Source organism: Mauremys reevesii, linkage group 6 (genome assembly GCF_016161935.1).
Source record: "Mauremys reevesii isolate NIE-2019 linkage group 6, ASM1616193v1, whole genome shotgun sequence".
Lineage (NCBI taxonomy): Eukaryota > Metazoa > Chordata > Testudines > Geoemydidae > Mauremys > Mauremys reevesii.
Window position 1 is genome coordinate 124,516,042 of NC_052628.1, and position 16,401 is coordinate 124,532,442.

Below are 16,401 nucleotides of genomic sequence, written 5' to 3' on the forward strand. Positions count from 1 at the left end.
TATTTTGGTTTCTAAACTAGGCATAGTCCATATCTAATATGGAAGGTGTTAAACATTAAGAAAATTAAAGATGGAAGCTCACACTGCCTTATAATACACTTACAAACACACGAGCTTGGGGAGCATTATGCAGGCTTACTGGAGCCATTGGGTTCCCTTTCCTTATTGCTCAGTAACTAAGGGCTTGGGGGAGAGGATCATTGAGGAGAAACATCTATTTCGTCAAGCAGTTGGCAGTTGAAAAGAAGGAGAGCTGTCAAAGTCAAGGAGCTATTAAAACACTGCTGTGTGATGTCCTGATATTACTTTGCTACACTTGTATCTGAGCATGAGCTCTTAACACCTGTGGACTCTGGGAGAGTTAAGAATCCAGATCTGAGCTTTACAGTATTATCAGTTTACATCTACGACTAATTCCCAAAATATTGTGCCTTTTGTCACCAAAAAGCAAGCGTGTGAAATCCATGGCTCCTGTTTGCACTCAGAATCCCTTAGTGGACACCTACATCATTTGGAAGATCTTTAGTATAGGGCTGTGATTAAAATAGACCAGGATGTGTTTGTATGTAGTGTTGTTGTAGCTGTTTTGGTCCCAGGACATTAGAGAGACAAGGTGGGTGAGGTAATATCTTTTATTGGACTAACTTCTGTTGGTGAGGGAGACAAACTTTCAAGCTTACACTGAGTGTCTACACTAGAAACTTAAGTCGACCTCTATAGGTAATTACTGCAGTGGTTCATGTCCACACTACCCTCCTTCTGTTAGTGGTGCGCATCCTCACCAGGAGCACTTCCACCTACTTAAGAGGGGTCGCGTGGGGGGCTGAGAGCACGGGCTTCAAACGCAGCCCAGGAGCCCGATTGCCCCCACTCCGCAGGCTCTTGGCTCCCCACTCCCTGCTGCAGCCAGGAAGTTTCTTGGATCTCAGTAATCAGTATCCAGAACTTGGGGATTGTAACTACCCACACATCTGTTGAGTACTGAACCAAACAAGCAACAGAGGTTCTTAAATTATCTAGAAAACACTTTTTTGATACAGCAAACAAGAAGTCTCAGAGGGAGGATTCTCTGCAGACAAGGAAGATAGTGAATATGAGAATAATAGTGACTCTTGGTGCAAATAACTATAGCAGTCTTTGAGTTCCATGTACTATGGCACTACAGGTTCTGGTTGCATAGTTAAGATTGAATTGTTTTATACTTGACAAAGAAGTTGAATACCTGTATGTAGAATAGTGTGCTATCCTCTCAGCCCATTCTACTGGTAAAGCTCTCGCATTTAACACACTATCAAACAATTTGGTATTTTCTTAACTGTTCGGTTACGATGAGTCCAGCGGTGTTCGGCATGTGCGTAGAATGTTTCACCCAGGCCGGGGTTTGGGAGGCCCTCGCGCACGTAGATCAAACATGCACTTTACTAGCAGTTCCACTGGTGGGCTTTCATCTTCGCAGAGTTCATATTCTCCAAGCAATAGGGAAGCTATGGATCCTATAGCTGGTAAGTCGTCATTCCTTATTTTCCCTTTAGAGTTTTTCTCCACATGTAGTGACAACATCCAAGAGAATGGTTGCTCTGCTTGTCCATATTTACACTCTGTGTGTGTGTGTGTGTGTGTGTGTGTGTGTGTGTGTGTGTGTGTGTGTGTGTGTGAGAGAGAGCGTGCGCATGCACTAGGACCTTCTCCCCCTTCCCCCAAATGAGATTTTATTGATAGCAATGTGCCTTCTTCCAAGGTAAAGTTGAAAGTTAAAAACCCAGATTGTCATATGAGACAATGCTTCCAAATCTGAGTCTTAAAAAGTAGTTTACTAAAAGTTCAGTAACAAGCCCCTGGTTGAGTTGAAGGATTGAATCTAAACACTCTGGTCCTTTACATTCCAAAGGTCTCTGGTCCAGCCCCCTCAGACAGCCTACCTGCATGCATTTTTATATATTTTAAAAGTGAACAGTGTTTTGAAAATCCATTATCTACTTCAATGCTTCTAATTTGTATTTGTCACGTGTATAGAATTACTCATGGGGAAGATTAGGTGTCTGAATCTTTACTCCACACAAAAGTGCTATACTTCAGCGTTAATCAAGATTAAATGAGCTACATTTTGATATTATTGATAAACATTACAAAATGTCGTCTGTTTGCATTCAGACTGCAGACTGAGTGGCAGACTTACTAATTTTAAAATAAATTTTCAAAGATTACTAAAATGACCTGTTGTAATTGTAATCATTTGGGGCAGCTTCTGGTCAAGTTCAGAAGAGTTTGGGGAGAGGAAAGTCTCTCATTTTCAAGTTCCAAATAGACGTTTGTGGATTTTTAGGATGTACACGGATACCCTTTAAGTATTATTGTTCCATTTTATGATTCTGGGGGTAGGAAAAATTTGTCTATAATGAGATTGTGACATACAAGGGTATAATCCAGACTAATGTGCAGCTGTGTCACCCCCGCCCTGCAGCCTTGGGTGCCTTAGGGCTTGGCTACACTTGAGAGTTGCAGCGCTGGGAGTTTACAGCGCTGGTCATCCAGCTGTGTAGGAACAGCGCTGGTGTGTGGCCACACTGACAGCTGCCAGCGCTGCAGTGTGGCCACATTTGCAGCGCTGGTGGGAGTGATGCATTATGGGCAGCTATTCCAGCGTTCAAGTGGCAGCAACGTGCTTTTCAAAAGAGGGGGGTGGGGTGTATTGTGACAGGGAGCGGGGGAGAGAGAGAGAGAGTGGATTTTTGGAGCCAACACTGTGTATTAGCTCCCTGCCTTGAAAATCAGAAAATTTTTCCAACCCCTTAGTCTTAATTGCAAACAGCCTGCAGACCAGATAAGCAGCACGGACTCCCTTCCCCCCCCCCCCCACCAACTTTCTCTCATCAAACAAACACTCAACCCCTGTGAATGAGGTAGGCAGGGGGTTATCTCATTTGATTGTTCACAGTCACTTACAGATTAATCACAGCAAACAGGAACTGTGTTTGTTTAGATAAGCAGCTCCAGCTCCGGAGCTCTGAGTTCACAACAAAACAAAGAGAGGCTGCATAACAAAACAAAGAGAGTAATTTACTTAAAAGCATTCTGGGATATCTCCTAATACCCTGGAGGCCAATAACAGCACTGGTGTGTGTCCACACTTGACGAGCAGCGCTGGATCAGCAGCGCTGCACTCGCTACACCCCAAGCAGACCAGGTGTTCAGCCAGCGCTGCAGCCAGGGAGTCGCAGCGCTGGATGTGCCTTGCAGGTGTGGACAGTTACTAAGTTGCAGCGCTGGAAAGCCTCTACCAGCGCTGCAACTCACAAGTGTAGCCAAGCCCGTACAGTGCCTTGCTGAAGGAGATCCCACCTGGGCCACTAACAAACAGCCTTCCAGCATGCAAGCCACATCCTGAGTGTCTATGTGTAACTGCAGCCTTCCAGCCACACACAGGTTACACTCTCTGGCTCTTACCAGGTTGGGTTATCATTACAGGGTGACCCCAACACACCCCAGTCTTACATTTCCCCTCCAGAAATGTATGTCCTGTACTGCCCAGCCTTTTCTGGACAATACAGTAAAGAAAGATGGAAGGAAATTATGACCTGTAATATGAAAGGGCAGTAGAAGTTACCTAGAATAATTGCATTACAGTTTTGGTTTTTTTATCTCAAGAATTAAGGGCTTTTGTTTCTTTTTGTAACCCACATTTCCATAGCAAAATGGGTAAATTTAAAAATAGCAATGTTAAAATTAAGTGAATCGAGTCCAGGATTCAATTGCTTAGAGCCACCCTCATGAGTTTGGAGAGTCCCCTTTTTCCAATCAGTGCAAAGTGGCAAGCACGCCTCTTGCTTCCAACTTCCAAAACCTTTCTGGGACTAATACAAAGGTATAAACATTTCAAAGGGATAATTGTTTGCAAAAGACAAAATGTCCCTCCTCCCTCCCCAAACAAAACACAACAAATTAAGGCTTCCCACCAATTTTTCGAATGCACATAGGTTCTATCATCACATATGGGCAGTATTTTTTTTTACACTGTTTATTTTTTAAAATACCTTTTTGTACAGACAAAACTCACCTCAGTTCCCACTCTGATCCCCCTAAAACTGAACAATTCCATATTAGCCCAATCCAAAGCCAGACATGTCGTTATCTAGGCAGGTCTTTACTATCCTTGTAGCAATAGGCATCTTTATTAGGCCAGTATGAGGGAAGTCATACGAACACCTGCCAGGCAAATATAAGTATATTATTTATCTGAATTCAGAGAAAACTAGTTTACTGCCTATCTTGTGACTCCATCAGAACTTACACAATGTACAGTATGGTAGAAATCTATGTTCTGAATTGGGGGGAGGGATAGCTCAGTGGTTTGAGCATTGGCCTCCTAAACCCAGGGTTGTGAGTTCAATCCTTGAGGGGGCCACTTAGGGATCTGGGGCAAAAATTGGTCCTGCTAGTGAAGGTAGGGGGCTGGACTCAATGACCTTTCAAGGTCCCTACCAGTTCTAGGAGATTGGTATATCTCCAATTATTACCTTTTTTATTAATATTCCCCAAAACTAACTGACAGAAGTGTCAGAAGTGTCATTTTTCTTTAGCACAGCTTCCCTCGTGTATAGCATAGAGATAGTGGGGCGGGGGGGGAGAGCACCTATGAACTTACGCCAAAATTGAAATGGTTGCTGAGGCAACTCCCATTTTGCCTAGAAAATAACACTTTAGGGAACTAGAGTACTTGTGGCACCTTAAAGACTAACAAATTTATTTTAGCATGAGCTTTCGTGAGCTACAGCTCACTTCTTCGGATGCATAGAATGGAACACACAGACAGGAGATATTTATACATACCGAGAACATGAAAAGGTGGAAGTATGCATAACAACAAGAAAAGTCTAATCAATTGAGATGAGCTATCAGCAGGAGGGAAAAAAAACTTTTTGAAGTGATAATTAAGATGGCCCATAGAAGGTGTGAGGAGAACTTAACATAGGGAAATAGATTCAATTAGTGTAATGACCCAACCATTCCCAGTCTCTGTTTAGGCCAGAGTTAATTGCACATCTACCAACATGATATATGCCATCATGTGCCAGCAATGCCCCTCTGCCATGTACGTTGGCCAAACCGGACAGTCTCTACGCAAAAGAATAAATGGACACAAATCTGACATCAGGAATCATAGCATTCAAAAACCAGTGGGAGAACACTTCAACCTCTCTAACCACTCAGTGACAGACTTGAAGGTGGCAATTTTGCAACAAAAAACTTCAAAAACAGACTCCAAAGAGAAACTGCTGAACTCGAATTAATATGCAAATTAGATACAATTAACTCTGGCCTAAACAGAGAGTGGGAATGGTTGGGTCATTACACTAATTGAATCTATTTCCCTATGTTAAGTTCTCCTCACACCTTCTATGGGCCATCTTAATTATCACTTCAAAAAGTTTTTTTTTCCCTCCTGCTGATGATAGCTCATCTCAATTGATTAGACTTTTCTTGTTGTTATGCATACTTCCACCTTTTCATGTTCTCGGTATGTATAAATATCTCCTGTCTGTGTGTTCCATTCTATGCATCCAAAGAAGTGAGCTGTAGCTCACGAAAGCTCATGCTAAAATAAATGTGTTAGTCTTTAAGGTGCCACAAGTACTCCTGTTCTTTTTACGGATACAGACCAACACAGCTGCTACTCTGAAACTTTAGGGAACTGGCAACTGAAGATACCACCTTGTAGTCAGTCCATAATCTCTAGGAAATGCCCTTTCAAACGATTTCAGACTGAGAATTTTTTCATCTTAGTAAAGAAATGAATAGTATAAATGATGCTTTGAGCTTGGGGAATGGAATGTGTCTTAAGTGTTCCGTAAAGCACTATGCGCCCAGATGGCAGTCTGTGAGATAAGTAATGAAGAAGTATTTTAGAAAGAAAGAAGAGCTGGGGATATTGATGCACAGGAAATACTTGTACTCTCATTTGTTAGTATCAATTTAAGCAAATTTCACCGTAGTACTTTTCTCTTCTTTGCAGAGCTTTTATCTCAGTTATCAGGCGTGAGGCGTTCTGCAGGAGGACAGCTCAATTCCTCTGGCCCTTCTGCTTCTCAGTTACAGCAGTTGCAGATGCAACTGCAGTTAGAACGACAACATGCGCAGGCAGCACGACAACAACTGGAGACAGCACGCAATGCAACCAGACGCACCAATACAAGCAGTGTCACCACCACTATTACACAATCTACAGCAACAACCAACACATCTAACACAGAAAATAGTCAGCAGGCTATCCAGAACTCCCAATTTCTTCTTACAAGGTAACTTATTCTAAAAACGTAATCCAATTACTTTTATTACATGCACTATCCCTATTCTTGACCCTTAATTTGACAAGTTGCTTAAGCGCGTAGCTAACTTTAAGCCCATAAATTGTTGCATTAAGTTCAATAGGACTACTCATATGCTTAAAGTTAAGCACATGCTTAAGTGCCATGCCTAGTTGGGTATTTAATTGCAGCTTAATATCCCATATCCCCCAAATCTCCAATGCCCAACATAATTCGTTTAGCCAATAGGTGATCATGCAAAATGCATACGCTAGTGTTCAGCAGATCTGCAGGTGCCACAGAGTTCTGAATTATAGACAATCGAAATCTTGGCAAAATGATTTTGCACTTTGATTTAGTACTAGTAATGGATGATCATCAGTAGGGCATTAGCTATATTTATTCTATTAAACATGCAAGTGCTTGGTCTGAATGCGATGTTTTTCATATAGCCTGTAAAACTGCACTGCATTATTCACCATCTGTTCCACACAAAAAGTTAGAATGAGGTTAAATATCATTTATATGTACGCTATAGGAGTAATTTAATTTAGTTCAGTTTGTTTGTAATTGATATCAGCTGTTTTCCGAGGCAGTTAATCACTTAGGTACAAAATGAAAACACTGGTTGCAGAAATGCGAGCCATAATGAATGGCTTTTAACTGCTATTGCTGCATCCATGTTGTCAGGAGTAAAGGTGAGACTAAAATGAAAAACCAACCTAGGAACTAAAGTCAAACAGATGTTGCTTGCAATCAGCTTCCAGCTTTTGCATACTGCCATGGAGAGAGCTCTCCTACCGCTCCTGTCCCAAGAAGTTGCCAGCAAGAGTATCCAGTTAGATTCCCTTCTGGGTGTAGGTGAGAGGCACTCTCTCACATAACTGTGTTACTTTTTTCCCCACATAGTTGTGGGGTAGTTAAAAGTTTGTGTAGTCATAAGGTTTACAACCATTTTTACCACTTACAAATTCATTTTCTGCTGACTTTGTAGAGGAGTTGATTCTTACAGTTGTCCTAGCCACCACAGTGCTCAAAGTATAGCTGTGGAATTTTTGACTGGATCCCTACAGTATAAATGCAAACAGAAAAATTTTGTTTTATCTCATTTTAAACACCAGTGTTTGTCCACTTGTTGTATCCATGTTAACATTGTTCACTGCTTCTCGAGTTCTCTAGCATCAGTTTGAGAGGCATAAAGGGATGTTACTTTATAGATAATTTCTTGTTTACATTACTCCTTCCAGGAAAGTAAGAGCATTTCCAGTTATATCAGCCTATCAGTTTGAGCTCTAATGTAGAGAAAGAGAACCTGGAAGTTAACATTAAATGGTATTTAACAGGAAATGAATGTTTCATCCTCAACTGGAGGTTGAATAGAGTTTCTTCTTCAAATGCTTGCTCATGTTAGTTCCATTCTAGGTATGTGCGTGCCCACGTGCGTGGCCGTTGGAGATTTTTGCTGTAGCGGTATCTGTAGGGTCGGCTGTGACTCTCTCTTGAGTGCCGTGCCCATGTGTTGGTATATTAGGGGCCGCCGGCCCTACGCCCTCTCAGTTCCTTCTGACCATCCGTGGTGGTTAGTCAGAGCACCTCTTTCCCTTGCCTCGCGAGGGCTAGCGGTTCTTCTACTTCAGTCTTCAAGCCTTAAGGGTTTTAAGCCCTGCTCTGACTGTAACAGATCTGTGCCTGTTTGTGACCTCCATAGCAGCTGCCTCAAATGCTTGGGGGAATGACCTGAGAAGAAGTGTCGCATCTGTAAGAACTTTTGTCCCAGAACTCGGAATGAGCGAGACATCCATTTGAGGGCCCCCCTGATGGAGGCTGCTCTCTGCCTGGTGCCTGAGCCTTCCCAGCCAGACTCTGCCCTGAGCACCTCAGCCTCAGTGTGCAGCGCACCCCTGGCACCAGGCTCTGCCTGTCACTGCTCTCCAGCACTGCCTAAGAAGAGGTGGAAGAAGAATGACTCCCCTGCACCAAGCAAGAAGGGCAAAGGACCCAGTTTGTGCCAACTGCCCACACCGGAACCACATGGGACCTCTGTGTCCCCCACCCCCACCCCGATGGGACCTCCTAGCCCACTGAGGGATTCGCATTGACTCCAGGGAGCAGTAACGGACCCAGACTGGTGGCAGTGCCAAAGCCCTCCCAGGCTTTCCCAGCGCGCAGAGAGCAGAGGCCTCTACCAGCTCTGCCGTCATCGTGTGTGCCGCAAGCCAGTCATAAATGGTGAGGGCAAGCGAGTCATAAAGACCCCCCAGAGGGTGGGTGAATGATGCCTGTCTCTGGAGATGAGACAGCGATCCCCGTCTCCACTCCCGAAGTCTCTGTCTTCTGCGGGACGTTCTACATTGCCAGCACCACGGTCACGGTTTCTGCCCTCTCCATGCAGATTGTCCAGAGGAAGGCACCGGTCACCATATTGCTGGCACCAATCATCCTCCTGCTGGCTGTCCCCCACAGTGGGAGTGGTCTCTGTCGTGGTACTGATCCCTCCCACCCTGGAACTAATCCTACTACTCAAGGCACCTGTCTCCCGTGGCTACTGTTAACCATGAGGCACAAGCTTTGATGGCCCCTCTGTGGTCACCAGAAGGTGTTTCCTCCAGTTCAGAAAGGGAATTCAGCCCTTCACCATGACAGCACCAATGCGAGTGGGCACCTGAGGCTGCGTCGACCTCTGTGATGCCATCGTGGCAGCAAGGCCAGTGGCTGGCACAGTGGCCCTACTGGAGCCTGTGATTCCGATGCCTCAGTCAGTCCATTCCTCGGCCACCACCTCAGAACAGCAACTGGTGGCACTGAGCTTGGTGTGTGTAGCACACTTGGAGGCCAGGGTAGAGGAGCATGCGCCCACCCCGAAACCCTCTTCCCACATTGGGGATGATCCATCGGGGCCTCCCCCAGTGACCCAGTCGTCATCCTCATCCCAAGATAAGGTGGTGGCTGGCCCCTCCTGCGCGAGCCCACCAGGTGATTTCAAAGAACATCAGGCCCTGCTTCATAGGGTGGCTACGAACTTGGGATTGGAAGTGGAGGAGATGGCCGAACAGGCGGACACCCTTCAGTTCCAGGTGGCCAACCACCAGGCTCTCTTGGGGAGGTACAACTTCAATTTATGCGACTCCCTCCGTAAGTTCAAGGACTCACTGCCCCAGGACTCGGCCCAGGAATTTGGGGCCCTGGTGGAGAAGGCTACAACAGTTGCAAGGTTCTCCTTCCAGATGGCGTGGGACGCGGCCGATTCAGCAGCTAGGGTGGTCTCGTCGGTGGTGGTCATGAGGCGCAGTTCCTCAACCGTCTTCGTCCCTATTGTTTGGCCTGGTCACGGGTCACCTTGGACAGTTGAATGCTAGAGATTGTATCTCAGGGCTACACCCTGCCATTCTGGGCCACACACACAATCTCTTTTCATGGACCCTTCTGACAATCAACTCCTTATTCAAGAGGTTGAGAACCTCATGCAGCTGGGGGCAGTGAAGGCGGTACCCTGGGACATGAGGGGAAAAGGGTTCCACTCCCGTTATTTCCTAATCCTGAAAGTGAAGAGGGGGGTCTAAGACCCATTTTGGACCTGAAGCGCCTCAAGAAGTCTCTCCAAAAAGTTGAAATTCTGCATGGTCTCCCTGGCCTCCATCATCCCCTCCCTGGATCCGGGAGACTGGTACGCCGCCCTCGATCTGAAGAACGCTTATTTCCATATCTCTATCTTCCAAGGTCACAGACGATTCCTCTGTTTTGTGGTGGGCGGTCTCTATTTGCAGTCACAGCGTCGTCCTTTGGTCTCTCCTCTGCCTCAAGGGTGTTTACAAAAGGTATGGCACCAGTGGCCTCTTACCTCAGGCGTGGAGAAGTTCAGGTCTGTCCATATCTCGATGATTGGCGCATCAAAGGCAGATCTCGGGGTCAGGTGTAAAGAAGCCTTGATCTTGTTTGTTCCACCTGTCGTGACATGGGCCTGTTGATAAACAAAAAGAAATCAACCTCAAGGCCTGTGCAATGAATAGAGTTCATTGGAGCGGTTCTCGACTCCACACGAGCCAGAGCCTTCTTTCCGGTGGCGCATTTCCAGGCCATATCAGACCTAATCTCCCATGTGAAAAACTGCCCGCTCAACACTGCTCACACCTGCCTGCGGTTGTTAGGCCACATGGCCGCATGTACGTACGTGGACCAGCATGCTCAGCTCCATCTCCAGCCACTGCAGGCGTGGTTGGCATTGGTCTACATCCCCAGCAGTCACGATCTAGACTGGGTGATCAGGGTACCAGTTCACATCCAATCATCTCTAGATTGGTGGCTGAGCCCCAAATCGCTGGTGGAGGGAGTTCCCTTAGCAGCCCTGTCCACATCGTTGACCCTGGTTTCTGATGCATCGGACCTGGGATGGGGAGTCCACCTGGGCGAACTCAGCATTTAAGGCCGCTGGTCGTGGAGCAATCTGTCCTTCCACATAAACGTCAGGGAGCTCAAAGCGCTTCGCCTGGCTTGCCAGGCTTTCCTGCCTCACATGAAGGACAATATCACAGCGATGTAGTACATCAGCAGGCAGGGCAGGGCCAGGCCAGGTCGTCAGCCCTTTGCCAAGATGCTATTTGCCTTTGAGACTTCCGTGTGTGGCATACTGTCCATCTGGTGGCCGCACATCTGCCTGGGACCAAGAACATGGTAGCAGATCACCTCAGTAGTACCTTCTCATCTCTCCACGAGTGGTCGCTCCACCCGGAGTGGTCCATGTGATCTTCCAGAGGTGGGGGACTCCCCAGGTGGATCTGTTCATGCCTTTCTGCTCCCAAGGTTGGGGGGGGGGTGTCTGATATATCCTTCCCCCCCCCCCCCCCGGTGCTGCTAATCTACAAGGTCCTTATGAAGGTCAAACAGGACAAGGCGAAGGTGATCCTGATAACTCCTGTGTTGCCTCAGCAGCACTAGTTCAGCAAGCTGATGGACCTTTCGCTAGCCACCCCACTGCAGCTGCCTCTCTGGCCGCATCTGCTGTCCCAGAACCACGGCAGTCTTCTGCATCCAAACCTGATGGCGCTGCACTTGACAGTGTGGCTTCTGCATGGCTAAATGCAGAAGAACTGGAATACTTGGTCCGAGTCCAACAGGCCCTTTGGGTAGCAGAAAGCTCTCCAACAGAGCTACCTACCTGGCCAAGTGGAAGAGGTTCACGGGCTGGACCTTGGACCAGGGTATCCAGGCTGAGCAGGCCTCACTGCAGGCTATCCTGGATTATCTTCTGCACTTCAAGCTCCAGGGGTTCTTATCATCGATCAAAGTCCACTTGACCGCTATTTTGGCCTTCCAACCTCTGCTCCAGGGCAGGTCAGTCTTCACTTACGACATGACAGTCCGGTTTTTGAAAGGTCTGGAGCATCTCTACCCTCATGTCAGGGATCCCATCCCTCCCTGGGACCTGAATCTTGTGCTGTCGCAGCTCATGGGTCCTCCCTTTGAGCCTCTAGCTTCCTGCTCCCTTCTCCTCTTCTGAAAAGTTTCTTTCCTGATCGCAATAACATCCGTCCGTAGGGTCTCTGAGATCAGGGCGCTTACTTCAGAGCCACCCTATATGGTGTTCTAAAAGGACAAGGTCCAGCAGTGGCCTCATCCAGTGTTCCTGCCCAAGGTAGTTTCATACTGGCCAAGACATATACTTACTTGTCTTTCCAAAGCCTCATAAATCGGAAGAGGAGTGCAAATTGCACTCCCTGGATGTGAGGAGACTGCTTGCCTTCTACATAGACAGGACCAAGCCATTTCGTAAGTCAACGCAGTTGTTCATTGCAGTGGCAGACAGGATGAAAGGTCACCCAGTGTCTGTGTAGAAGTTTTCGTCCTGGATCACAGCCTGCATCTGTTACTGCTATGACCTGGCAAAGGTGCCTCCACCAGCGACCGTGACTGCCGACTTGACTAGGGCGCAGGCTTTGTCGGCAGCCTTCCTGGCCCAGGTGCCGATTCAGGATATCTGCAGGGTTGCTACCTGGTCGTCTGTCCACATGTTTGTCTCATTATGCACTCACCCAGCAAGCCCGAGACAATGCTCGCTTTGTGAACTCCGAGCCCGCGACCAGGGACACTGCTTGTGAGTCTCCTAGAATGGAATCGACATAAACAAGCACTCAAAGAAAAACCGGTTACCTACCTTTCGTAACTGTTGTTCTTCAAGATATGTTGCTCATGTCCATTCCATGTCCACCCTCCTGCCCCTCTGTTAGAAGGAACTGAGAGGGCGTAGGGTTGGCGACACTGGATATATCGCAGCATGGGTGCGGCGCTCAAGTGGACGCTGCAGCTAACCCTATGGAAACTGCTAAGGCAAAAATCTCAAACAACTACGCACATGTGCACGCATGCACCTAGAATGGAACGGACATGAGCAACACATCTCGAGGAACAACAGTTATGAAAGGTAGGTAACCAGGTTGTTTTTATGTACATTAGATATTTTATTACATTTTAGGTGAGAATAGAAGAAAAATGCAGTAAACAAAGATGTCATTAATAGTTACTACTGCTTTAGAAAACATTAAATTTCGGGGTGTTTCTGTAAAAAAGGCCCATCATCTTTGTGTGATTCCAGCTCTCTTGGGATGCTCGAGGCATTGTAATATACAGGCCTTCTGGATTTTAAAGTTCCTGTTACTTTTTTCATCTTTTGGCTTCCAAGTTGATACATTCTCCTTTGCAGCATTTCCTTGGATTCTGTCTGCTGGAAAACTATGGCAGAAACTTGAAGTTTATATCAAATAAGTTATTGCTGTCATGCTGAGTTTTACCTGTTACCAAAAAATCTGACCTCCAGAGATCAAATGCATGTGACATAAATTAAAATCTTTTAGAAATAATCAAAGGGCTGGTATTTACAGACTTTGCAGTTAGACTTTCAGAGGGTGTGTAGAATAGAATATTTTTACGTTTAGTGGTGCAAGTTGTCATGTTGTTTGCATTCAGAATTTAATTTCTCCATTTTATCAATCCAGTCTGTACAGACTGTTGTGACTTTAAACAGAAAGTTTTTGAAATGTCTATTTTAGCTGGATCAGGTATGTCAGTCATTGTCAGATCTGTCCGCCTCCAAAGCAGGATAGCTGTACACGTACTGGTTCCCAAGCTGTGGTCACAAACACCTTCCAGAGTGTGTCAGTCCAGCAGATGAGAGCATTCTTGCTGTGTAATGTCTTCAGCCCATTGGGCTTTTATCAACTGCCTGTCTTGTGTCTCCCTTCACTGTTGTGCAGGTTGAATGATCCTAAGATGTCAGAAGCAGAGCGTCAGTCAATGGAAAGCGAACGGGCAGACCGTAGCCTATTTGTTCAGGAGCTTCTACTGTCCACTTTGATGCGGGAAGAAAGTTCCTCCTCAGATGAGGATGAGAGGGGGGAAATTGCCGATTTTGGTGCTATGGGCTGTGTAGATATTATGCCTTTAGATGTTGCTTTAGAAAACCTAAATTTAAAAGAGAGTAATAAAGGAAACGAGCCTCCTCCACCTCCTCTTTGATGACATCCCACTTCGCAGACAATGTCCTCTGTGCTGTATTTGCCAATGAAAGTGGACAACTACTATCTTGGGTTTGTTTTGGTGATTGTAATTTCAGGTCTGTCACTCTTGTTACATTGTGTACATTCAAAAGGAAGAGAGAAAAGATATATATGATAATCATTTCCACTTAACTAATTTTTACTTCTAGCAGGTAAATGTAGGTTGCAGTGCAGAGGAGAAACCTCTGTGTTCTGTACCTTGACATGCAAAAGGCTCTCCTAATACTCCACGTTCAAACTGAAGAGGAAAAAATGAAAAATCTCTAATGAAGCTGCTGTGTGTATTTATGAATATTAATGAATAAAAACTGCTTGGATGGTTTACCTTAACTACTGCATGAGGTTTTTTGCAGCGTGCATGAGTTTTAGTGACCTTGTCATTTAAAAAATTAAATACAAGGAGTAAAACTATAAAAAACCCAAAGCTTTTCCCATTATTCAAAGGTTACATGACAAAAAGGTTTGTGTTCACTAGCAGTTTGTAGCCATGAAATAGCTTTTGAATAATATGTGACTGAATCACCTATTTCTGTGTGCTTCCGGCACATAAAGCAAGCTCTGCAGTGGGATATATTGTTGTTTCCAGGGTTTGGCATTTTGCTATATGTGACTATTATGTTGCCATATTAGTCATCACGTCCATGTGGAGTTCAGCTTCTCTTTATGCATCTGTAGGAGACACAACAGTAATGCCACTGCTGGAATCTACTGCAAAAGGCTTTTGTGTGCCCTAAAATCAAATCTTGTTCATCTTTGTTTAAAGTTTTTCCTTTTTGTGGTTGTTAAAATTTTTCAACTGTTAAACATGTTTTATTCAGGTGTAGATGATTCATTTATTCACTGTCTTAAAAAAAAAATTAACCTGGATTATGTTGTCTTAGTTTTAAAAGCGTTCACAGTCTCAATCATATTTTTGAGTTATTTATGTATTTGCTTCATAGTTTGCAGAGACTTGTCAGTATCAGGAGAGCTTGAGGATTTGACACTTCCCAGATTTTGTCAATATATTACAACTGAATTCTTAATGCTAACTTTAGCACCTTTTATTTATTATTTCTCTGTGATTATTTTTCTGGCATAAAAAAAAAGTAAAGAGCCTTTTAATTGAATCATGCCACCTACATGCCTATACTATTAATCCTATATGTAAAAAAATGTACAGTGTTTTTTGTGCATAGACTTTCATAATAGCCCCAATGCAAAGACAGCAGGGGTTTGGTTTTTTTGGAATGTAAAGTTAGACTATAAAGACAAAAGTGCACACAGCTTCTGATAAATTTAAAATAGGCTTATACTATAATCATGTCTCTTTCCAGTTCTCTAACCTCGCCCACTTTCTCTTTCTCTGTATCTTCCATTCCTGCAGCATTACAAGCATTTTAGAATAAAATTACAGACTTGAACACCAGCTGGTGTTCTCAACAGAACTGTGACGTGTATGCTAATCTAAAATAACAAAAAAACCACCCCACAGTTTGAAGTTTCAGTTTCATTCTCATTTTCTTAATCCTCAGATTCCAAGTATTTCCAGCCAGTACAGTACAACTTTGTTTTCGTTCAGTCTCTGCAACAGAAAATGTTTTAAGGGAAATTTTACACCAGTCCTCTGGTTATACTAGGAGTTACCCCCGGTAGGGATTTTTTTATTGATTGTTGAGGATTTTCAGAACCAATTTTCAAGCTGTAGTCTTTTCAAACACATCTTCTGCACATTACAATAAGACACACCGTTCAATAAAGCATTTTCAAGACTGTTGTTCAGTTGATTTTCTTTGGTGTTGGTGCATTATCTGACAGTTTGATTCAGATTTCATAGAATCATAAAAGATTAGGGTTGGAAGAGACCTCAGGAGATCATCTAGTAGAACCCCCTGCTCAAAGCAGGGCCAACCCCAACTAAATCATCCCAGCCAGGGCTTTGTCAAGCCGGGCCTTAAACTCTAAGGATGGAGATTCCATCATCTCCCTAGGTAACCCATTTCAGTGCTTCACCACCCTCCTAATGAAATAGTGTTTCCTAATATCCAACCTGGACCTCCTCCACTGCAACTTGAGAACATTGCTGCTTGTTCTGTCATCTGCCACTACTGAAAACAGCCTAGGTCCATCCTCTTCGGACTGTAACTACTGTCTACAAGGTCAGTTCAACTATCCAACCAGGGGCGACTCTATGCATTTTGCTGCCCCAAGCACGGCAGGCAGGCTGCCTTTGGCGGCTTGCCTGCGGGAGGTCCCTGGTCCCGCGGATTCGGCGGCAGCCTGTGGGAGGTCCGCCAAAGTCACAGGACCGGCAGACCCTTTGCACGCATGCCGCCAAAGGCAACCTGCCTGCTGCCCTTGTGGCGACTGGCAGAGCGTCCCCCGCGGCTTGCCGCCCCAAGCACGCGCTTGGCGTGCTGGTGCCTGGAGCCACCCCTGTATCCAATACAGCTTATATAAGACAAAAACATACCTTAAAACTGCAATTGTTTCCACAGTGCATGTACAAGTGAAATTCTTAAGGATGTAATTTTGCTTCACTTACCAGAAAAGCCAGTGTATAAAACCAAATA

General features: G+C 45.2%; 1 protein-coding gene across 2 annotated transcripts in view; it reads left to right on the forward strand.

Annotated features, from left to right (window-relative positions):
- The window catches only part of KCMF1 (potassium channel modulatory factor 1), a 79,174-nt gene extending 63,569 nt beyond the window's left edge, over positions 1-15,605 (forward strand). For both annotated transcript variants that reach the window (XM_039543270.1, XM_039543271.1), the window contains exons 5-7: positions 1,328-1,502; positions 6,011-6,293; positions 13,547-15,605. In XM_039543270.1, the coding sequence (XP_039399204.1) occupies positions 1,328-1,502; positions 6,011-6,293; positions 13,547-13,808 (720 nt within the window). In that variant the 3' untranslated portion in view covers positions 13,809-15,605. The remainder of the gene's footprint in view (positions 1-1,327; positions 1,503-6,010; positions 6,294-13,546) is intronic.
- The last annotated feature ends 796 nt before the right edge of the window (positions 15,606-16,401 follow it).